Source organism: Stegostoma tigrinum, chromosome 9, assembly GCF_030684315.1.
Source record: "Stegostoma tigrinum isolate sSteTig4 chromosome 9, sSteTig4.hap1, whole genome shotgun sequence".
Taxonomy (NCBI): domain Eukaryota; kingdom Metazoa; phylum Chordata; class Chondrichthyes; order Orectolobiformes; family Stegostomatidae; genus Stegostoma; species Stegostoma tigrinum.
Window position 1 is genome coordinate 15,972,509 of NC_081362.1, and position 22,568 is coordinate 15,995,076.

At 47.5% G+C, this 22,568-nt stretch overlaps 1 protein-coding gene across 10 annotated transcripts in view; it reads left to right on the forward strand.

The window, feature by feature from the left end:
* The window catches only part of syne1b (spectrin repeat containing, nuclear envelope 1b), a 504,959-nt gene that overhangs the window by 189,565 nt on the left and 292,826 nt on the right, over positions 1–22,568 (forward strand). For all 10 annotated transcript variants that reach the window (XM_059648367.1, XM_059648370.1, XM_059648364.1 and 7 more), the window contains 11 exons: positions 110–289; positions 1,776–1,926; positions 5,670–5,828; positions 6,786–6,968; positions 8,572–8,673; positions 10,916–11,119; positions 11,219–11,426; positions 15,856–15,968; positions 16,927–17,132; positions 17,991–18,146; positions 21,309–21,600. In XM_059648367.1, coding sequence (XP_059504350.1) covers positions 110–289; positions 1,776–1,926; positions 5,670–5,828; positions 6,786–6,968; positions 8,572–8,673; positions 10,916–11,119; positions 11,219–11,426; positions 15,856–15,968; positions 16,927–17,132; positions 17,991–18,146; positions 21,309–21,600 — 1,954 coding nt within the window. The remainder of the gene's footprint in view (positions 1–109; positions 290–1,775; positions 1,927–5,669; positions 5,829–6,785; positions 6,969–8,571; positions 8,674–10,915; positions 11,120–11,218; positions 11,427–15,855; positions 15,969–16,926; positions 17,133–17,990; positions 18,147–21,308; positions 21,601–22,568) is intronic.

The following is a 22,568-nucleotide window of genomic DNA, read 5'->3' on the forward strand; positions in this document are numbered from 1 at the left end:
AGATCTTGAGGACAGGATTTCAACGTCCAATCAAAGAAGAGTTGAGGAAACTACTTGACTTGGCTGATGTGCTGAAGCCCAGTCCTTTTCCTTTCTTTCCCTCCTCTAGATTGAGGTTGTTCAATCAGCTGGAGGAAGAGCTCAGCGCACAACAGCATGAGCTGCAGTGGCTAATGGACAGAGCGAAACAGCTGACTCAGAAAGATAAGACTTTAGCCGCAGAAGCTGAGAAGGAAATTAACCTACTGGAGGTGACTTGGAATGACACCAAGAAGCTAATCAATGACATGTGAGTACAATAAATGAATCAGGAAAGAGACTGCACAGCTCACTGAGTCATGACCAATTCAGGTTATTATTATCCTCAGTGCAACTCATTTTGGCGCATAAATCAAGATCTGCAGAATTGAAATTAATTAAATTTCATTTCAAGTTGAATTAGATTCTGTCTAACCTAATCAGTTGCGTATGGCTTAATTTCATGTGTGCCTTTGTTTATTTAGATTTCCTTTCTGTACGATACAGATTTATGTTTTCTTGATTCATTTCCTAGATGTAGGTTCATTGATAAGTTTTTGTTCTCGATTCTCCGATTGGCGTCGATTGCCTGTAGTTATGGGTTACTGGTGCAACAAAGGAACCAACGTTTTGTTGTTGCCCAGGATTATTTGATGAATGTAGTTTCTGTTTTAAGTGCACAAGTTGGTGACGAGGATTGGAAGACTTCAGTACCTGCTCGCAATATGCCATCTAGTGGTGACAGTTTGCATGTCCACTTGTGATGGTTGACATAGCAAAATTGAATGGGAATCATAGAGTTCCTACATAATGGAAGCAGGCTATTCAGCCCGTCGGGTCCATACCAATCCTCTGAAGAGCATCCAACCCAGATGCACACCTCCCTCCACCCTATTGCTGCATTTCCCATGGTTAACCCACTAGCCTGCACATCCCTGGACACTAGAGGCAATTTAGCATGGCCAATCCACCCTAACCTGCGATCACAAAGTGTAGAGCTGGATGAACACAGCAGGCCAAGCAGCATCTTAGGAGCACAAAAGCTGACGTTTTGGGCTCTAGGCCTGAAACGTCAGCTTTTGTGCTCCTAAGATGCTACTTGGCCGGCTGTGTTCATCCAGCTCTACACTTTGTTATGTTGGACTCTCCAGCATCTGCAGTTCCCATTAACCCTAACCTGCACATCTTTGAGTCTATGGGAGGAAACCAGACCATGTGGGAGAAGCCCATGCAGACACGGGGAGAATTTACAAACTCTACGTGGATAGTTGCCCGAGGCTGGAATTGAACCCAGGTCCCTGGCCCTTTTGGGCAGCAGTGCTAACCATTGAGCCACTGTGCTGCCCCAGATATCAGCTTCATTATGTCATTACTGAGACTTCTAAATGGTTTTAAATTCCACCAGCTTCCATGGTGAGACTTGAATCCATATTTCCGCATTAGCCCTATTAGTCCAGTGACATTACTATGACACTGCTAGCTCCACCTTGGTAAGGTTCACAACAATGATAAGTAATACTTATGGGCTGCAAGAAACTGCCCCAAACTATGGAACAGAATTTTCTAAAGGGGGTAACCCTCAATTGATTGGTTTCTATGGTTACCCCTAATGTTACTGCAGTAGAACATGTGAAAATTTCTACCTCGAGATTAGTGCAAAGTTTAGTCAGGGAGTTTTTGAAGGAATATCTGTATGAAATAGGTTCACCTTCACTTCCAGCTACAGGTCACACTGATTCACTGTTCTTTCATTGCAGCCAAGATCAGGCCTCCTTCCTGATGGGCCTCATGAGGGACTGCCACAGCTCCAAGGCCTCTCTCCTCAAAGTGATTGAAAATTCTGAAGCGGTGGCTGTGATCAAGTCGAGTTTATTGGATCAAGAAGACTTAAGGAGGACACTGTCCAGGGTATGTGATTGCCAACACCAGTTAACCGTCAGCTTCCATTTGTAGGAGCCCTGCATTTTAACAGAATCCTTATGTTATCACCCAGTTACAAATTCAACCAATAATTTGTAGACCTTTCCCTATTTGTCATTTCCCATCAGTTAATTAGTTGTTCCAGACCACGGCAGTCTTCATGATACCGTGTGATGGTGGGGAGATACAGCGTGATGTGCCCTTCAAGAGTGTCTCTGCCTCTCTCTCCTTCTTCCTCTTGTGCACCGTAATGAGGCTATTGGGCTTCCTTAGTTAACGCACACGTTGCACATCATTCATCACCAGGATTTGATCTCTGTTTGAACTGAGGATTGAGAACTGGTGGGTCACTGTCTAAGTGTATGGGTTAGGCTGTTCAGGACTGAGATGAGGAGAAATGTCCTCACTAAGAGAGTGGCAACCGTGTGGAATTCTCTTCCACAGAAACCATTTGAAGGTAAAACTTGAATGTTTACAAGAAGGAGATAAAGAGAGTTCTTTTGGGGCTAAAAAGTAGAGAAAGCAGGGACAGGGTACTGAATGGGATGAGTGGCCACAATTGTATTGAATGGCTGAGCAAACTCAAAGGGTCTACTCCCGTTTCCTATGTTTCTGCATCTAGGGTGCACTTTGTTTTCTGGGATACTATGTAAACCTTGTACACTGTTGGAATCATAGAATCCCTACTCCAAAGATATCCCAGCCTCCTTCTCTGTCTCTGTAACCCTGCATTTACCACAGCTAACTCACTTAGCCTGCACATGCCCGCACACTATGGGGAAATTTCCCAAGGCCTGTCCACCTACCCAGCACACCTTTGGATTGTGGGAGGAAACTGGAGTACCCAGAGGAAACCCACACAGCCAGAGGGAGAACGTGCAAACTTCACACAGACAGTCACCTGAGGCTGGAACTGAACCCAGGTCCCTGGCACTCTGAGACAGTAGTGCTAACCACTGAGCCACTGTGCAAAGGCTTGTACTGACCACCCTCCTGCTCCCGGTTCAGCCTCTGCTTGAGGTGGCTCAACCCAGATGTAACATAAAGCAGCAGAGGAATGATCACTGCCGCTACCTTACCCCAGCAGCACAGCGCAGAGCGGGAGCAGAGGCTACAGATTGGAAAATGTCTGCAGGATCACTTCTGCCAGCTCAGAGCTAGACTCTTCCACTCCCCAAGGGTGAAAGCAGACTACCTGGCAGGTGAGCCAATGTTGGCAGCATCTCGGCGTACATGCCCTTCGGCCTTCCCTTCTACATTGCCATATTCAGCTCCTCATGCAGCGATCTCGTTCAATGGAGAGGGCTTACGCAGGGCCTTGTTGACTCGCCATGAGCTGACCCTACCTGTAAATGAGCCTGCAAAGTTAGTGCAGGACTGGTACCTGGGCTGGTCACACAGGAGAGCCTCTTTGTCATTGAGATGCCATTGCTTGTATGGCTCCTCCTGAGGTCTCTGTCGTTGGCCGTGTGGCAGTTCTTGGGTGTTTCAGAAATGATCAAAATTCAGGACAGCAAGCTTAGTGTGAGGGGAAGATCATCGACAGCTTGCCCCACCAACTCAGATCTCAGGATTGGGGAGGAGTTGGGAGTTGAGGAAGGGAATAAAGGAAGGAACATGCAGTCACCCTCAAAAACCTCAGCAATGCCAGCTGATGCGGGCTGCATTGTAGCCAGTCTCATGATGCTGTGATCCATTGCCACCTTAGGATTCAGGTGGTGCATTGTTCCTGCCAGCTCTGCTCCCCTCCCTTCCTTTCCATCCATCAGGAGAGAGTTGCAGGATGTTAGTGATGGTGTATCGCTGTGTTTGATGAGGCCGTGTAACTGAACAGCAGAGGTATTTGGGCCGGTGAGATGTGCAGCACTGACTAAGTGTTCGAGAGTGGGGTGAAATTGTTGGACATTAAGCGTGAGCCTTGAGGTGTGCTGCCAACTGAATGCAGGGGGTGTGGTGGATTGAGCAAACTGAGAGGTCAATTGATGATGCCCTCCCGATTACCTTCAGCACCCATGTGAGGTCAGCCGATCTCGTGGCCCTGCTCCCAGGTCCTCAGGAGTCAGATACTGATGATTGATCTCCCTGGCAACCTGTACCCATCAGCTGCAAGCCTTGGAAACATTGTCCTGCCCAGTCCATCACTAATGCCTGCAATACCAAAACCATCTCCTCTCAGGCCTCCAATTCCTTTGGTTGCAAATCACAGCAATGCGATTCTGTGCAGATTCCCTTTAAGATGACCAGAGACTGGGCACTATTCGCATGCCCTTATCTGTAATGGGTGAGGGGTATAGTAATCTGATTCACCAGATTACAGTCCACATGGTTAAACGGAGCTTTTCACAGATCATTACAATGAGACCATTTGGTCCACAGTGTCCATACCAGCTCTCTGAGAATTTGTATTAGAGCCTTTTCCCTGCCTGTTTGTTATTTCTATTTATAATATGATCCAATGTCCTCTCGACTTTCCTCCACTGAACTTGCCTCCAAACATTTCCGTGCATTCCATACCCTGACCACTCACTGCGTCAAAATGTTTCTCACCTTACATCTGATTCTTTTGCAAAATTTCATCCAATCCTTTGTGAGTGGCAAATAGTTTCTCCGTATCTGCTCTATCCAGTCCCTTCATGATTCCAAAACGCTTACATAATCTCCGCTCAGCCTTTCCCTCTCCAGGGTGAGTGGTCCCAACTTCTCAAATCTGTCCTCACAACTGAGGTGTCTCATTGCTGGAATAATTCTCGTAGACCTCTTCTGAGTTCACATCATTCCTAAAGTGTGGTGCCCAGAATTTTACACAGTCCTCCACCAGTGTGTCATACAGGTTCACCATCACCTCCTTGCTTCTGTGCTCTATGCCACTATTTATGAAGCTGAGAATTCTGTATGCTTTATGAAGAGCTTTCTCCATCTGTTCTGCCACCTTTAGTGATTACTATACAAGTACAGCCTGCATTAGAATAGTACCTTATATTTTATACTGTCCCTCCATGTTCTTTATACCACAGTGTATCACCCCACACTTCTCTGTTTTAAACTTCACCTGCTACCTATCTGCCCTCTTCACCAAAGTGACGTTGTCCTTTTTGAAAGTCTGTGTTGTCCCCCTCACAGTCTCCCAGTCTCCCAAGTTCTGTGTCATCTGCGGAAACATTGAAATTATCCCCTGCACACTCAGAGCGAGATAATTTATATAAATCAGGAAATGCATGGATCCCAGTACTGGCCCCTGGGGAGCTCCACTACAACAAACTGTCCCCCTTCCCATTCTACGCTGCTACCATAGACTGTTTATGGGGATAATGCATTGATTAAATGAGAATAAAATGAGCTATGAGTGAAGCCTTGACTCAGCTTGTCATGATGGATGATGATGTGGATATTTCAAAAAGTTGGAACATAAGTGCGAGTGACACATGTTTGCACTGAGGAGCTTACAAAGTTCTGCATTTTGTAAATTATTTTGTTAGTATTTGATGATGCATTTACCCGACTAACACAATTTCAGCTGCTCCACTCCATGCTCACTCAAGATTATTGGAAATAACCCTGCAATATGTTGCGAGCATTGGTCATGGCTTGAACCTTGAACTTTCGCCATGCTCCATGTTTGTTCTGTAGCTGTGGACACCCTTCCGATCTTGCAATGGAGAATCCCCGGGAAGGTATTGTTCGGAATCAAGTGCCTGTCTCTCTGATTCTCTCTCTTGCTCTCTGTTGTCCAGCATGAAGTGGTGAAGTCTGAGTTAAACGGAACTCAGGAACAACTTGATGAATTCACCTCGAAAGCCAAGCAACTGTTGGGTGAATTGAAGAAGATTCATGGCTGTGATCCCATGCCTTTCAAACAAGATCTGGACAGTGTCCTGGACCAGTGGCTAGATGTAAGCACAATCCATGATAATGTTGTTTTGGGGCCCTTCAGTGTTCCTTTTGAATGGAAAGGATACGGAACCTTTGTGGCCAGAAGGTTTCGCACTGCTCCCTCAGCCACTGGGCTGCTCAAGAGTGTAGATGGAATGGGGTGTCCTGAACCTGAGACCCCCACTATAACAACATCCTATAAACACACTCTTGGCAAAGGAAAATTCAGCCAAGTTGATTTCCCTCACTTGCTACCTTCTCCAGTCCAGGAGAGGGAATACTGACAGAATCAATGTAGCAGCAGAGAGAGAACTCAAGCTTGTTGCAGTAGCAGAGAGAGAGCTGTATCCAACAGCTTCAACCCCAGAACCCCAACTTCGACAGCTGAAGCAAAATCTAAATTCCTGAGTCTGTGTGAGCCTGACTCCACTCACTCATGCTTATTTTGTCTATGTTAAAAACCACAAAGCTATTTACTCTGCTCTACCTGGAGCAGACACCTCAGCACCAGGTGTACAACATCTTTCTTCAAGAGAAACAGGCAGAACATATCCCTCTTAAAGGCACATATCATCCCACCAGTTAATATTGCACAGGGACAAAGGAGATGGTGCTGAAATGACATAGTGAGATTCTTTTTGTGCTTGCCCGAAGTTCTCTGAACTTCTGGAAAACTGCATGCTATCAAACCGATATTGAGAGACTCACAGAGATAGTAAGAACTGCTGGGGCTGGAGTCAGAGATAACAGATGGTACCCGACCCGAAACATCAACTTTCCTGCTCCTTTGATGCCACCTGACCTGCTGTGTTTCTCCAGCTCCACACTGTGTTATCTTTGAGACACCTGCAGTTTGTTCTGTAGCTTCTCAGCTGGTTAGATTGTGCGTATGAGAAGACGATTGAGCTGGAAGACTCCTCTGTGTTTGGAGTCGCTGTTTTCATTAATGACTGTGTGCACACCTTCTCCACCAACAGGTTTCTGAGCGACTCGACAACAACATTGAGAGGCTAAGTAAGAGTCTTGCTCTGTGGGAGGATGTGCTCAACACCAGCGACGAGATTGACACTTGGTCCAAAAGTTCTGTCTCTGAACTCAATGAAATGGTGGGCAACTTGAGTGACAGCCAGAGAATGGAAGGGAGACTGCTGGACTTCCAGGTTAGTGCCAAGGGGAACAGGAACCCAAGCTGATGAAGACCCCATAACAAATGCCCCCTTAAACTGAGAAGTGAAGGTGATACCTTCTAATATCTGTGTTTAAGATTTAGAATATGACTGGGAGTTGGTCTGCCAGGTGGCTCCTTCTGTCATGAGGCCAGTACACAAAACAAAAATGATGACTTAACTGTCCTTCACTTCACCTGCCATTGGCTGTTATGTGCTCTATGCATACTCTTTTGGCAATTGAGATCCACATGTGGTCCTAGACTTTAACTTGCAGCCCAAAGGAACTATCCTTCTGAATCAGAGATGTGCTATCTTTGTCATCGGGACCCCTTTGACAGTGACAAAAGTTTAAGATAGGTCAGGACCTATCAAAACCCTTGAAGTGCCTTTAGCATACAGTTGAGTTGAGCTTGTTTTCTGCTCAGAATATCACACAGCCTGCTTTATAACACCCAAACTCCAGGACTTTGATAGGAACTGTTATTGCTGGCAGGACCTTTAGCCCTTTCCCTGCCCACAGTAATGAAACTGTTTTGGAATGACATAGAATTTCACAATGCAAATACAGGCCATTTGGGCCAACAACTCCATGCTAGTCTTTAGGTTCGACAGGAGCTCCCTCACATCCTACTTCATCAAATCTCATTAGCACATCCCGTTCTTGCTTTCTTCTTTGTTCACTTTATCTACTCATAGAATCCCTACAGTGTGGAAGCAGGTCATTTGGCCCATCGAGTCTGCACCAATCCTCCAAATATCATCCTACCCAGACCCACTCCCTTACCCTATCCCTGTAACCCAGTATTTCCCATGGCTAACACACCTAGCCTGCATATCCCTATGGACACTATGAGCAATTTGGCACGGCCAGTCCACCTAACCCACACAGGTTTGGACCATGGGAGGAAACTGGAGCACTCAGAGGAAGCCCATGCAGATGCAGGGAGAATGTAAAAACTCCGCACGGACAACTAAGGCTGGCATCGAACGCAGGTCCCTGGCGCTGTGAGGCAGCAGTCCTAACCAGTGAGCCACCGTGCCCCCCCGTTCCGTGTGGTAGCAAGTTCCATATTCTCAGCTGTCACTTAGTAGAGTCTCCTGTTTTCCTCTTTGGATTTATTAATGACTGTTTAATGTTTATGGCAGCTGGCTTTCAACAAGAGGAAATACGTTCTCAGACATTTGGTTGTCCCTCTTAAGTTCTGTCATTACATCTCCAAGTTTTCTTCTTCACGCTATTACTGTTTGTCCCATATGACTCGTGGATAGATTGGAATCAGCCTTCGCTGATCTGTAAGACCCGCGTTTAAATTCCCTAATAAATCACGGCTGTGTGCCCCTTGAGATGATTGGCAGTGTTGATTCAGACTGAAATGTGAACAGTTTCCTTCTGCCTGTGTCATATGAGCAGCTTTGAACTGAGTTTGCATCTCCCTAAACTCAGCCCTCCTTAAAACCCATTAATTCAACTCCATTTTCCTTCTTCTGTTTAGTATCCTTTAAAGAACATTTCAACTCAAACTACATTGAATTTTCTGTTGACCTGATGTGACCATTCATCCACTGATGCTCTCATTTTGTTATTTACTTGCAGTCTGATATCAAAGCTAAAGGGGAAAAACTCAAGACCCTGCATTCTAAAGTCTGCGAGCTGACAGAGCTATCTAAATGTCAGGAGCCACCAGCTGTACTGCAGGTAAACAAAAGCTTTCCATGCGTGTTCCCTCCTAATTTTGCCTGTGTTCTCTGAACGAACTGCACTGCTGGTCCTGCATTGCTGAATCTTAAGTTTCCTTGCCTTGGCTCATTGCACTGAGCAATCAAGGAGAAATTTGAAAGCTGTTTGGTGTGTTTACTGGGTCCAGCTTCATGTGGAGATGGTAATTCTGTAACATTCATGGTTCTATTCAGATTGTATTATTCACAGCTCTCAGCGTCTCTGACAGCAAAAGATTTGGTTCAAGCAGCTGTAATGGAAGCTCTAGCAGCAGGTGGCGCTGGTGAGGATGGACCCCAGGCAGGGTGAGCTATTGTATGAGGGTCTGCAGCAGTAGTGAGAGAACGCACAAGTTATTTCCTCAACCAGGTGTAAACCATGGGCTTAATTCCATCCAAATACTGTGTTGTCCTTGTTTAACTTTAATTTTCCTTCATGTTTGCAATGGCCTGTGGAATAGAGCTCCCTTCACAAACACACAATCTTTTTTCCCTTTTATTTGTTCATGGGATGAGGCTGTCGCTGGCTAGGCAGCATTTACTGCTCATCTCTAATTGCCCAGAGGGCAGTTGAGAGTCACCCACATTGCTGTGGGTCTGGAGTCACATGTAGGCCAGACCGGGTAAGGATGGCAGTTTCCTTCCCTAAAGGGGCATTAGTAAACCAGATGGATTTTTCCTGACAATCGACAGTAGGTTTATGGTCATCTATAGATTTTTAATTCCAGATATTTATTGAATTCAATTTCCACCATCTGCCATGGTGGGATTCGAACCCTGTTCCCCAAGAATATTGTCTGGACTTAACTGTCCAGCGATTATACCACTCGGCCGTCACCTCCCCTCAGGTGTTTTTTTGCTTTCTGCTTCTCTCATTTGTGGTCACCACAATGTACATTGATCACCCATCACCATCTCCTCCTGTCAATAACCCATTTCTCACACAATCCTGTAGCCTGGAAGCCTCTTGTTACTGCATCTTTCAAACTGGTCTGAGGCCTTGTTCTTGTCCTTGTCCCAGACAGACCCTCCGCCATCACTCACTCTCACTGCATTCCTGCTCCTTCCTGGCGATAAATTATCTTACCATTTTAGCCACTTCCCACTTTGAGCCGAGGGAAGGTGTAAAAGATTATGAACATAGAACATAGAAAAGTACAGCACAGTACAGGCCCTTCGGCCCATGATGTTGTGCCGTGGAATATTTGATGCTACCAGAGTCTTTACTGACCCTGAAATGTGTTCATTTCTGGCCTTGTCCCGTCTCGTCACTAACACATCCTGCGGGTATCTGAGCCTAATCCATTGCTTAATTTCCATTTTCCACAAGACTTCACCCATAAGCTCGGACTTTTCTCTCCTTTCTCTCTGGAGAGAAGGAGGAAGAGGGGTGACCTGATCGAGGTGTACAAGGTACTGAGAGGCATGGATAGAGTCGATAGCCAGAGACTTTTCCCCAGGGCAGGATTGACTGCCACGAGGGGTCATAGTTTTAAGGTGCTAGGAGGAAGGTATAGAGGAGACGTCAGAGGGAGGCTCTTCACCCAGAGAGTTGAGTGCATGGAATAGTTTACCAGTGGTAGTCGTGGAAGCAGAGTCATTAGTGACATTTAAGCGACTACTGGACATGCACATGGACAGCAGTGAATTGAGGGGAACGTAGGTTAGGTTATTTTTGGATTAGGATCATTCCATGGCACAACATCGTGGGCCGAAGGGCCTGTATTGTGCTGAACTTTTCTATGTTCTACGTTCTATAATCTTTACACCTTCCCTTGGCTCAAACTGACATTCCATAAATGGTGGTCAATAGAAGCGGCAGTGTTATATTTTTGGGTAGGTGGAGGAAAATGTAAAGGCACGATTTAAAATGGGAGTTTCACCACCTAGGGGTGAAGACAGGAAAGGGACTGAAAGATCTACATTCATGTAGCACCTGGGACATCCCAAAGCACTTTACAGCCAATGAAGTGCATTCGCTGTTGTTATGTCGGAGCACCTCCTCGCAGAAAGCAGATGGTAACTGGATCGGTCTTTCCCAGAAAGATGCTGGGTGCAGTAGAAACTGTTAAGACTGGGATCTCTCGTAAAGGAGACCGGAGTACTGGGGGACGTGGAAACAACTGGGGTGAACGAGGGGAGATGGGATGGAAAGGCTCTCCATTCCTTTTGTTGCTATGTTTTCCTGAAGATTCCAGTTAATCACCATCCTATACCCACAGGCCGTGGAAGCGGAATCACGCAAGAAGCTGGAGCATGCTCAGGAGGTGTCTGAGGCAGCCAGAGAGACACTGAAAGATTTTAATACCCAGAGGAGCCAGATGGAGAAGTACATCGAGAACCTCAGTGACTGGTTACACATGGTGGAGCGATCGCTGTCGGCCTGTGCTGAGGGCCGCGATACTGAGGAGCTGAGGAGAGTGAAGGTACAGTGGAGATTAGGAGGTGGTCGGGGAGGGGGGGCGGGGGCAGCGTAGTCGCATTCCAGACACTCTCAAGCCGATGATCTTGTTCGCTTGTTTCAGGAACTGGACCTGGAGCTGGTTAACCAGCAGAGCAGCATCGATACGGCCCGAGAGAACCTGAACAGTTTTTACCGCAAATACCACTCGACAGGGCTGGAGGGCTTGGGCGGCACACTCACCGAGCTGATCAAACAGTACGAAAGTGTCAACCAGCTCTCCTCCAAAACACAAGCCAGGCTCCAGGATGCACTGGAAGAGCAATTCAGTGGTGAGCAGAAATCTCCATTACGCGGAACATGTGGCACAGAATTGGCCACTTGGCCCAACTGGTCTCTGCTGGTGCTTACCCTTATTCACTTCACCCTCTCTAGGGGTCCGATTCCTTTACTCCTCATCAATTTCTCAAGATTTCCCTTCAAGCGATAGAACCGTAGAGGGTGATTCAGCCCAGAAGGTGGCCATTTCATCAATCAGCCCTGCAGTGATTGGAATGAGGTCAGCCAGGTGGATGTTATAGAATATGGGCTCCCTGATTGCTGCTGTTAACCTGGTCCAATCAGGGAGTCCAGGCTGACAGAAATAAACAGGAGTGTCAGAGGCTCTGTTCATTCTGACTCTGAGGGAGCTGGACCAGTGTCAAGTATTATGCTTGTGTAAATAAAGGGTGACTTGGTGATGGGATACCAGCCTCTGTGGAGTTATTTCAGTGGTGATGAGAGTGGGATACAGAGTTGACAAAACTGGGTTACCCCCATTTCAAGGTAAGGTGTCGGTGATCAAAGATGCCCAGCTCCCACATCTGTACCAAAGCTTATTCTTTACTTTGGTCAGTGAATTATTACAGAAAGTTCATAAGTAACATGGCCTCCGTCCTGGCACCCTTACACCTGCGGCTGAAAAAGGGTCAGTCTTCGGAATGGTCTCGTAGCCAAGAAGTAGCGTTTAGAGAAGTGAAGAAACAGTATCATAGTCTAAAGTGTTGGCCTACTGTGATGCCAAGTGAGAGGTGATGCTGCCATGCGAAGCCTCCCTGTAATGTATTGGGATAGTGTTGGCTCACAGATAGCCCAATGGAGAGGAATGCCTGATGGCATATGCTTCATAGACTTCGGCTGATGCAGAGCGCAAATACGCTTCGCTAGAGAAGGAAGGTTTGGTGGCTGTCTTTGGTGTGAGGAAGTTCCACCAGTATCTTGATGGACGTAAATTTCTAATAGTAACAGACCACAAACCCCTGGTAGGGCTACTTGAAGAAGACACAGTGCTGTCCATAGCTTTGGGTCGAGTACAGCGGTGGGCTCTGAATCTAACTGCGTACAGTTACAAGTCGGAATACTGTCCAGGAGGTCGAGTGGCAAATGCGGATGCCTTGGGCTGTCTCCCGCTGGCAGACACACCACTGGATCTGCTGCCCCTGGAAGAGGCAGTGATGGTTTTAAACTTTCTGGGCCCCCTTCTAGTCACCACTGCTAAATCAAACTGTGGATGCAAAAGATCCTGTCTTGGCAGAACTGAGACAGCCCGGTGGTGTTGGGGGAGCCACAAAGGCCATCACTAACCAGAATTGAAATTTTTCTAGACCCCAGTGAGACCAGATCACACTAGAGGGTGGTATTTTGTTATGGGGAGCGAGAGTGATTGTCCCGAGCAATGGTCACCATCAGCTACTGGCTGACCCCCACCAGGGTAATTCAGGGGTCAACCCAATCCAGGGGTTGGCAAGAAGTTATGTCTGTGGCCAGGACTGGAGACAGACATAGCCACCTTGGTGGGGCAGTGCCCAGAGTGCCAACAAGGATTAAAAAAAACCCAACAGCTCCCCCACATTCATGAGAATGGCCGGGTAAACCCTGGACTCAGTTACACATTGACTGTGCAGGTCCTTTCATGGTCATTGTGGATGTCCATTCAAAGTGCACAGAGATTATTTGTCAAACATGGGGATGGTGACGGGAAACCTGTGAGCATCTTTGGCAACACGTGGGCTACTGGAAGCAATGGTCGTAGACAACGGGCCATCATTTACCAGCAGGGAATTTGAAGGTTTTCTCAAGTCAAGTGGCATTTAGCATATAAGGACTGCTCCATACCATCCATTTTCCAATGGGCGGGCAAAAAGATCAGTCCAAACATTGAAGGCAGGCTTAAAGAAACAGCCTGCAACTTCACTCGATGCCACACTGTCCCAGTTCCTATTTGATTATAGGACCACTCCTCATGCAACTACGAGCACAGCTCCAGCACAGTTGCTAATGGAGAAGAGGCTCCACACCAAGTTAAATTTGATCCTTCTTGACCTGTGTGGGGTGTGGGGTGGGGGAGTCATTGGGGGGGGGTTGTGGGTGGGGTTGGTAGCGGTGGTGAAATGCAGGGGACGCACCTTGGTGTGGGAACCACAGGAATGGCCCTGTGTGGGTAAGAGACACAGTTGCAATGAGGTCAGGGTCCAGGATATGTAAAAGCAGGGGAGTGGAACTGGGAGGTGAGGCCGTCCTGAACAAGCATGAAAGCTACAAACTTGTAAAAGAGCAGGAACAAAACCTACTCGGACCCCAGTGCAGTCAGAAAGGCTGTTGGAACTCCCCTTCTGCCTAGCGGCGAAGAAACTTCAGAGTTTGAGATGGACACAGCGAATGTTGCAGCCTCCATGCATTTACTGGCTAATGAAGAGGATGAATTTCTTCTGAAAGGCTCCAGGTGCAAGAGGTAAGATATGGTCTGGTACGCGCTGCCCTTATCCGAAGCTGGATTGGAGGATCTGGACCCACTGCCAAAAAGGAGAGGCTACAAGGGAAAGAACAGGCCTACGCCCCTGGACGTAGACAGGGAGAGATGTAGTGATTGGAATGTAGTCAGCCAGGTGGACCTCATGGAATATGAGTTCCCTGATTGGGGCTGTTAAACTGGTCTAATCAGGGAGCCCTGGCTGGCAGATAAAAACAGGCGTGTCAGGCGTTCTGTTCACTCTGAGAGTTGACTCTGAGGGAGCAAGACCAGTGTCAAGGACACTCCACGTGTAAATAAAGCGAGACTTGATAACGGGATACTGGCCTGTGTGGAGTTAAATCATAGAATCCCTGCACTGTGGAAACAGGCCCTTCGGCCCAACAAGTCCACACCGAGCCTCAAAGCATCCCACCCAGACCCATTGCCCCAAAACCCACTTAATCTACACATCCCTGAACACTACGGGCAATTTAGCATGGCCAATTCAGCTAGCCTGCATGTCTTTGGACTGTGGGAGGACACTGGAGCAGCTGGAGGAAACCCACGCAGACACAGCAAGAAGGTGCAAACTCCGCACAGACAGTCACTCAGTGGTGGAATTGAACCTGGTTCCGGGCGCTGTGTAGCAGAAGGGTTAACCACTGAGACACCGTGTTGCCCAGTTACGCCAACTCCTGTGTTGGTTCTTTGATGGAGCTGTCTTCCCAGTTGCCCTCCCCTACTTTTGTCCCTACTGCTTTGCATTTTATTCCTTCTATTAAAAAAAACCAACTCCCTTTAGAAAGCCAGTATTGAATCAGCCGCCACCAGTCTTTCATACATTCTTGTTCCTGATTGTACCAGGTCCAAGTCCTAATTGGTCTTTCTGTAATCTTTGTTGAAAGCACCAGAAGGAACCTGCAGTACTCAATAAGTGATATTCAGAAAGTGAAATTTTGACCAATCCAATTGCAATATCTTTCTTTTGCCAATGTCACCCATTCAGGTTTGAGAACATGAGCCAATCAGATCATTGCAGAGCCATATTCATGGTTAATTAATCTTGTTCACTGACAGTTCTGTTGAAAGAATTGCCCATGATATGCAGCTATTATAAAAGCTCTTCATGAAATTCAATGCATTTCCCATCCAAAACACTTTGTTCAGTGCAGAAAGGATGGGACACAAGGATTAGTCTGGGTTTGCTTTAGCAAGGAGCTGGCATTAACACTATGGCATGAATGGCCTCCTTCTATGCTATAAACCTCTATGGTTTTGAGTCCTTACACTAGGACGTGCAAAGCCGAACGCATTTGAAGTGTGCTTACTCCTGTGGGGTAGGAATTATAGCAGCCAATTTACATACTGTAGACTCACATTGAGAGCAATGTGATAATGATCAGATTTGTTATTTTTGGTAATGTTGATTGCAGGATCTGGGCATAAGGAAAAGCTGCTGTGTAATTCTTTAAGTAATGCCCTCTGATCTTTAGTCCCCACTTGAATGGTTAGGCATGACCATGGAATAATGTCTCAGATGAAAGTTCAGCACCTTGGACAATGCAGCATTCCCTCAATACTGCAGAGTTGGATTTGATGACAATGCCTTTTGACTTGTTACACTCTCCCGCAGTGTTACTCACTCCAGTGTTACTTTTTGTTACTGCCTCTCAGTGTTACTTATTGTTGCTCTCAGTTTTTCTGTTTGTTACTCTCCCCTTTTATTACTCAGCCACAGTGTAATGTTTTGTTACTCACCCTCAGTGTTACTGTTTATTCCTCTCCCCCAGTGTTACTGTTTGTTCCTCTTCCTCAGTTATTATTTGTTCCTTTCCATATTACATAGTGGGTTTTGGATGCTGAAGTGTTTTCTGCTACAAATTACAATGTGAATCTCTTACTGTAATTGATACCGCTGTACCTAGCCAGTTTGGCTGAACAGTATTGACGGAATATGTGACAGGAATCTGCTTATTCATTTGTATCTGCAGGATTTTTGCAGGAGTTTGAGCAGTGGCTGTGTGATGCAAGGACCTCAGTGAAGGAATGTGGTGACCATTCAGGGGATGCACATATCATTGAGGAGAAACTGCAGAAACTCGAGGTGTGTGAGCCTCCAGTGTACTGACTGGCACCCTGGAGTGTTTATATAAGCCATAATTTCAATGAAGTTATTTATTAATGTGCCGGATGGAAGATTGAAACAGTGAGTCTTGTCTGTCATGTAATCCTGAGGTTATGATTGAATATTCATTCCACCAAGTGCATGTTCAGCTCGAGGTAATGGTGCTATCCCTGTCTGTTCTTACTTCCAACTTTGATTCTAACATTTTTCTTATCCACCTGTTGGATACGGGCATCACTGGCCGGGTCAGCATTTATTGCCTGTCCCTCATTGTCGTAGGTGCCTTCTTAAATTGCTGCAGTCCACATGCCCTCGGTGGACCCATAACACCCTTAGGGAGGGATTTCGAGAGAGGATTCTGATGCCCTTTGGGAGGGGCTGGATGGGTTTTTGCTGCTGGACACTTCCTCCCAGCCAACACTGAGGGAAGGATCCCTTCCACCTTGCAGTGTCTGTCGCTTCACTGTTCTGGCTGCAGTTTCCACTTAGACTTGATCTCAGTGGGAGTTAAACCAGATCTGTGCCTTAGCTACCTCATCTTATCATTAGATACAAAGTAGGTGGTAATGGAGGCTAGACGGAAAGAGTTCTAAACTTTATGTATCGCACCAAAAGTGGCTGCCTTCAACTTTTGAGCCTTCTTCCTGTCGGGGAAATATAAATCTCGTTCACTTAGCCCATTGGCTGGAATTTTATAGACTGCAATCCTCCCCCCTCCCCGCCCCAGTGAACACACATACACAAACACACGCACATATACACAGACACAGACACAGACACATACGCACACACACACGGGCAGGTTGACAGAGGGGTGTTGGGGCCAGGGTAAAATCGAGGCATCAGTCACCTATTTTTATCAGCTACGTTTGTGAGCTCTGTCAGAGCGCGTTTTACTCTTGGGTTGGTCTCGTCTGTATTTTGTTGTCCCCTACAGGAATTTCTGACTAGGGCGAGCGTAGGGCAGAGCAAGCTGGATGTTGCAGTGGCCAAAGGAAACAAACTGGTGCCACATTTGCCCAAAGCTCGTGCCTCGCAGGTTCAGCAGCAGCTGGCAAACAGCCAAGAGGAATGGCAGAGCTTCCTGAATCAGTGCGAACGGAACAAGAAAACTTTGGCAGACTGTGCAGAAGAGCTGACCAGGTAAGTGTAAGCAATGCATGTGGCTGGGTATAAAGGCCATGTAAGGCAAGAGCTGGGCTGCTAAGTCCAGAAGGCTCTTGGTTCAAGCGCCCATGCCATCCAGAGGTTTGAATACATAATCCCGTTGAGTACAGGGCTGCAGTGCTGCTTTGTCAGAGATGCCATGTTTCCGATGAGTCGTGTATTTGGGGACCATTCTGTCCCCTTAGCATCCTTAGGCACTATCAGAAGTGGAGTTCTTCTATTTATCCCTCAGCCCACCCTCTGAAAAGCGACTATCTGACCATTAACTCGCTGCTGTTGGTGCGACAATGCTGCTTACGCATTGGCTAGTTCATTTCCTGACATTGCAATAGTCACAACAGTACGAAAGGGATTTGGAGCAGGCTAAGATCATTGGAGAGGGAGGAGGTGGTGTCGCGGGAGCAGTCGCTGGCCTGGGCTAAAAGCAGGGAGCCAGTGATTGAAATCCGACCGCAGCAGTTCATTAAGTTTTCTCAGCAAAGATGCTCATGAAGCTATTGGGTTCTTGAGGCCCAGTGGCAGCGTCCCTACCTGTAGGGCAAAAGACCTGGGTTCAGGTCCTGCCTGCTCGAGAGGTGACTCTGAATAGGTTCATTAAAAAAAATCACAATAGGTGATGCATGAATGTTAAGTTTTTAATTTCTTTATGGGAGTACAGAACCCAATGAGAGAGGTTCACAGACAGTGGGGAAATCTGCTGGAGCACATGACTGTGGGGAAATGTACAGAGTGGGGATATTGATCAGTATTTCTTGCTTAGTCACTTGTGTACATACTCTGCGTTGTTCTTTGCTTGCCATTCATTGCCTCGTGTCCCGATGATGTTGATGGCAGCTTCGAGATCCTTCACAAGAAGCTGAGCTTATGGCTGCAGCAGGCAGAAGGCCGAGTGGCCACAGAGTCCATTGGAGAGAACACAAAGAACATCCCTGTGATGCAGGTGGAGGTGGAGAGGATGGAAGATTTCTACGAGGAGATTCAAGGACGCAGGTAGGCAACTTGGACAGTGTGACAAGTGAGAGGATCAAATGTTCGTTATCTCTTTAATATTGTAGAATGCACAGTGCAACATTGAATGCTATTCCCTGAGGCGGATTTGGAAAAGGAGGTATTGGGTCAGTTTGGAGGGGGTGGTATTGGATCAGTTTGGGGTGTGGTTATTAAAAATGTTAGCTCTGCTTTCTCTCCACAGGTGCTACCAGACCTGCCGATCTTTTCCAGCAACTTCTGTTTTTGCTGCTAATTTCCAGCCTCTGTAGTTCTTGCTGTTTTTTTGTGTTGACTAGATGTGACGTGTTTTAAAAAAAACAATCAGCAACAGAAACAGAAACTGCTGGGTAAACGTCAGGTGTTCTGAGGAAGGGTCAGTGGATGTGAGACTTTAGTTCTGATTTTCTGTTCACAGATGCTGCCAGACCTGCTGAGTTTTCCCAGAGATTTCAGTTTTTGTGTCTGATTTCTTGTACACACAGTTTTTTGGGGTTTTTTCAGTTAGTGCAATGCAGCAAAGTTTCTGTGGAGAGTCAAGAGACATGACAAGAGACATCATGGTCATCCACTCAAGTGTGAAGATACCTGCAGCCACAGTGGCTGTCTCTGGTGCTGAACACAGATCTCTTTCCTGTTGTAAGGCATTCAGGACATGAAGGTTCACAGTATATCGCATGTGAGCCCAGTAATCCAGCTAACTGTGGGGTCCCAGATAATGACACCTTGTTATTTTGGCACAGCTATGAACTTGAACATAAGCCAGAAAAATTATCATCAAACTTCAGGTGAAAAGACCAACTTCACTGCCCGTGAATGAAAATTAAACAGGCTTTGATGGCATCTGGGGCTTGCAGGCTGGTTGTTGGTCCTGTATTTTTTTTCAGTCCTCCCCCAGATTGTGCCCATTCTTGCTACTTTATTTTCTGGTTTAAAATGTCTAACATTCCAGTGAGCCTGGTGACTTTGGGGAATCATACAATGCAGAAGGAGGTTCCATTAAACCTGTACTGGCTCTTTGAAAGAGTTATTCAATTAAGATAGCGGCATTAGGTCAACAAGTGAATTGCCTTCTTCCAAAATACGAAATGCCATTGTGCATTCCCTAATTATGGTGGCGTGGCAGCTCTCTGTGGTTAGCACTGCTGCCTCGTAGCACCAGGGACCCAGGTTCGATTCCAGCCTCAGGTGACTGTCTCTGTGGAGTTTGCACATTCTCCCCGTGTCTGCGTGGGTCCCCTCCGGCTGCTCCGGTTTGCTCCCACAGTCCAAAGATGTGCAGGCTAGGTGGATTGGCCATGGTAAATTGCTCATAGTGTCCAGAGATGTGCAGGCTGTGTGGATTAGCAATGGGAAACGCAAGGTTACAGGGATAGGGTAGGGGCTGGTGGGATGCTCTTTGGAGGGTCGTTCTAGACTTGGTGGGCCAAATGGCCTGCTTCCACAATGTGGGGATTGTATGGTGGTTGGCCAGAATGGTTTGCTCACAGCCTGACCCCAGCACAGAGGAGCCACCATTTTTCTGGCATTTTACCTTTGTGTACTCAGAGTGGAGAGGCAATGGTTTGGCGGTAATGCCACTGGATGAATTAACCAGGAGGCCAGTGTAATGCTCTGGGGTGTGGTTTGGGGTCTCCCCATGGCAAACGGTGAAATCCAAACTCCGTAAAATTCCAGAATTAAGAAGATATCCTTTCGTGACCAGATTGTCTTAAAAACCGAACCAGTTCACTGATGCCCGTAAGACAGGGAAGTTCTCTTTAACTGATCTGGTCTGATATATGATCCCAACCCACAGCAATGAGGACTCTAAACTGCCCTCTGTAATGGTGCTGTTAAGGGAAGATTGATTCCTACAAGTGAACTTAATTAGTCTTATAGACCCACTGTCCTTCACTGTGGAGATAGTAATGTGTTTGGTAAATTAATGGATAAACAATTAATGGGTGAACACTGGAAGTGTTTGGTCCCTTCTTGTTCCCATACCTGTAGATTTAAGTTCATCACAAGTATCGATTTATAATTCTGTGCCGTGAGCCTAAAGCAGGGGAAGCTTTCATTCTGAACTGACAGTGACACACATCAGCAGAACATCGGAGACGGAATGGGAAAATCTTTGGTCGAATGGTGCAGAAAATGGCCTAAAGCCAGATTGAACAGATGGGTTTTAAAAAAACCTTTTAGTGGCAGAGAGGGAGAGAGACACAGGTAACGGCTGCTTTTTGCCCATTCCTGGAGTGGTGAGCTGGGAGGCTCGGGGGCGAGACCCGGAGAATAGCTTTGGGAGTCACTTTGGGGTGGCTCCCTGATGCATTCCCACCAGGTTGGAGGTTTCTGGGTGTGAGCCAGTGGGAAGATTAGCTGTCCGCTGTTCAGAGGCAGGCAGCCCTTGGAAGTGATTAAGGTCCTAAATTTTCCCCACTGGCAACGCCTCTGCCATATTCAGAGATGGACAGCTCAGTGGGGATGGCAGCCCAGTGGGAGCCCAAGGGGGCTTCAGAGCCAGAGAGGGGGGTCTACATCTGCCAAAGTGCAGTGGGTCAGATGGGATGGTTCCCACATCAAGCTGAGAGACCTTGCCCCATCAGATTATTAATTTATCTTTAGGATTGTAGTATGCCGGCGTTTTGGAAATATGTCCCCATCATGGTCACCACCCTCCCTTAGCAGTGCCCGCTGGGGCTCCAGAACCAGTTGTCCTCAGATAGGGTCATCAGAGGTGAGGTTGGGTGGGGTGGAATGTTGCAGCAGACAGATGGGAGGCCCTGCCAGGAAATTCCTGGCAGAGCATTCCCTCAGCCAGCAAGCCGGTGCGCACATCCCGAACCTCGAAAGCGAGGCCCAGGCCACCGAAGAGGCGGGACACAGTCCCAGAGAGCAGGACCCGCAACATGAGGGAGAGAGGCCTTGGGCTTGGGGAGGTTATGAGGGAGTCAGAGGGACAGGCTAGCGATAAACTCCACAGCTGCAGTGTGGGCTTCCTGATCCTGTCCTGGGCTCGGATGTTCCTGTGACCAACAGCAGATGAGTTGCACTAAGCCTTGTCACCACAGCTATTTCCTCCTCTCTGGTGCGGCACCTCAGGATCAGTCCCTCTATCGAAGTAACGTCTCCATGTGAGATGTCGTTGTTCTGACACCCGCGTTTCTCTCTTCGCTCCCACAGGGACACTTTCGACAGCTTGTGCCAGAAGGCGCAGACACTGTACGAGCTGGGCTACGGAGAGGGAGGGGCCACTCGGCCTGCCTCACAGCTGCTAGCCAGGCACCAGCAGCTGGCCAAGACAGTGAAGGAGAAGCTGAGAGCCGGCCAGCTGGGGCTACAGGAGCACCAGGTCTTCGAGGAAACGCTGCAGAGCACATGGACCTGGCTCAGAGAGGTTCAGAGCAGAATCACGGCCATTGATAGCACCATGGGCAGCAAGGCCACGCTGGAGAAACATCTACTTCAGATCCAGGTGAGATACAGATCAGAATGGCAGGTGTGTCGCTCAAATTCTGGTGTGGGATAGATAGGAACAGACAGCTCCAGGTGTGGGATAGATAGGAATGGACAGATCCAGGTGTGGGATAGATAGGAACGGACAGATCCAGGTGTGGGATTGATAGAAACGGACAGTTCCAGGTGTAGGATTGAGAGGAACAGACAGTGCCAGGTGTAGGATAAGTAGGAACGGACAGATCCAGGTGTGGGATAGATGGGAACACACAGCTCCAGGTGTGGGATAGATTGGAACGGACAGATCCAGGTGTGGGGTTGGTAGGAATGGACAGATCCAGATTTGGGATAGATAGGAACGGACAGTTCCTGGTGTGGGATAGATAGGAACGGACAGATCCAGGTGTGGGATAGATAGGAACGGACAGCTCCAGGTGTGGGGTTGGTAGGAACAGACATATCCAGGTGAGGGGTTGGTAGGAACGGACAGATCCAGATTTGGGATAGATAGGAACGGACAGTTCCAGGTGTGAGATAGATAGGAACGGACAGATCCAGGTGTGGGGTTGCTAGGAACGGACATATCCAGGTGACGGGTTGGTAGGAACGGACAGATCCAGATTTGGGATAGATAGGAACGGACAGTTCCAGGTGTGGGATAGATAGGAACAGACAGATCCAGGTGTAGGTTAGATGGGAACGGACAGATCCAGGTGTAGGTTAGATGGGAACGGACAGATCCAGGTGTGGGATAGATAGGAACAGACAGCTCCAGGTGTGGGATAGATTGGAACGGACAGCTCCAGGTGTGGGGTTGGTAGGAACGGACTGCTCCAGGTTGGGGTTGGTAGGAACAGACAGTTCTAGGGGTAGGATAGATGGGAACAGACAGATCCAGGTGTGGGATAGATAGGAACAGATAGCTCCAAGTGTGAGGTTGGTAGGAACGGACATATCCAGGTGAGGGGTTGGTAGGAATGGACAGAT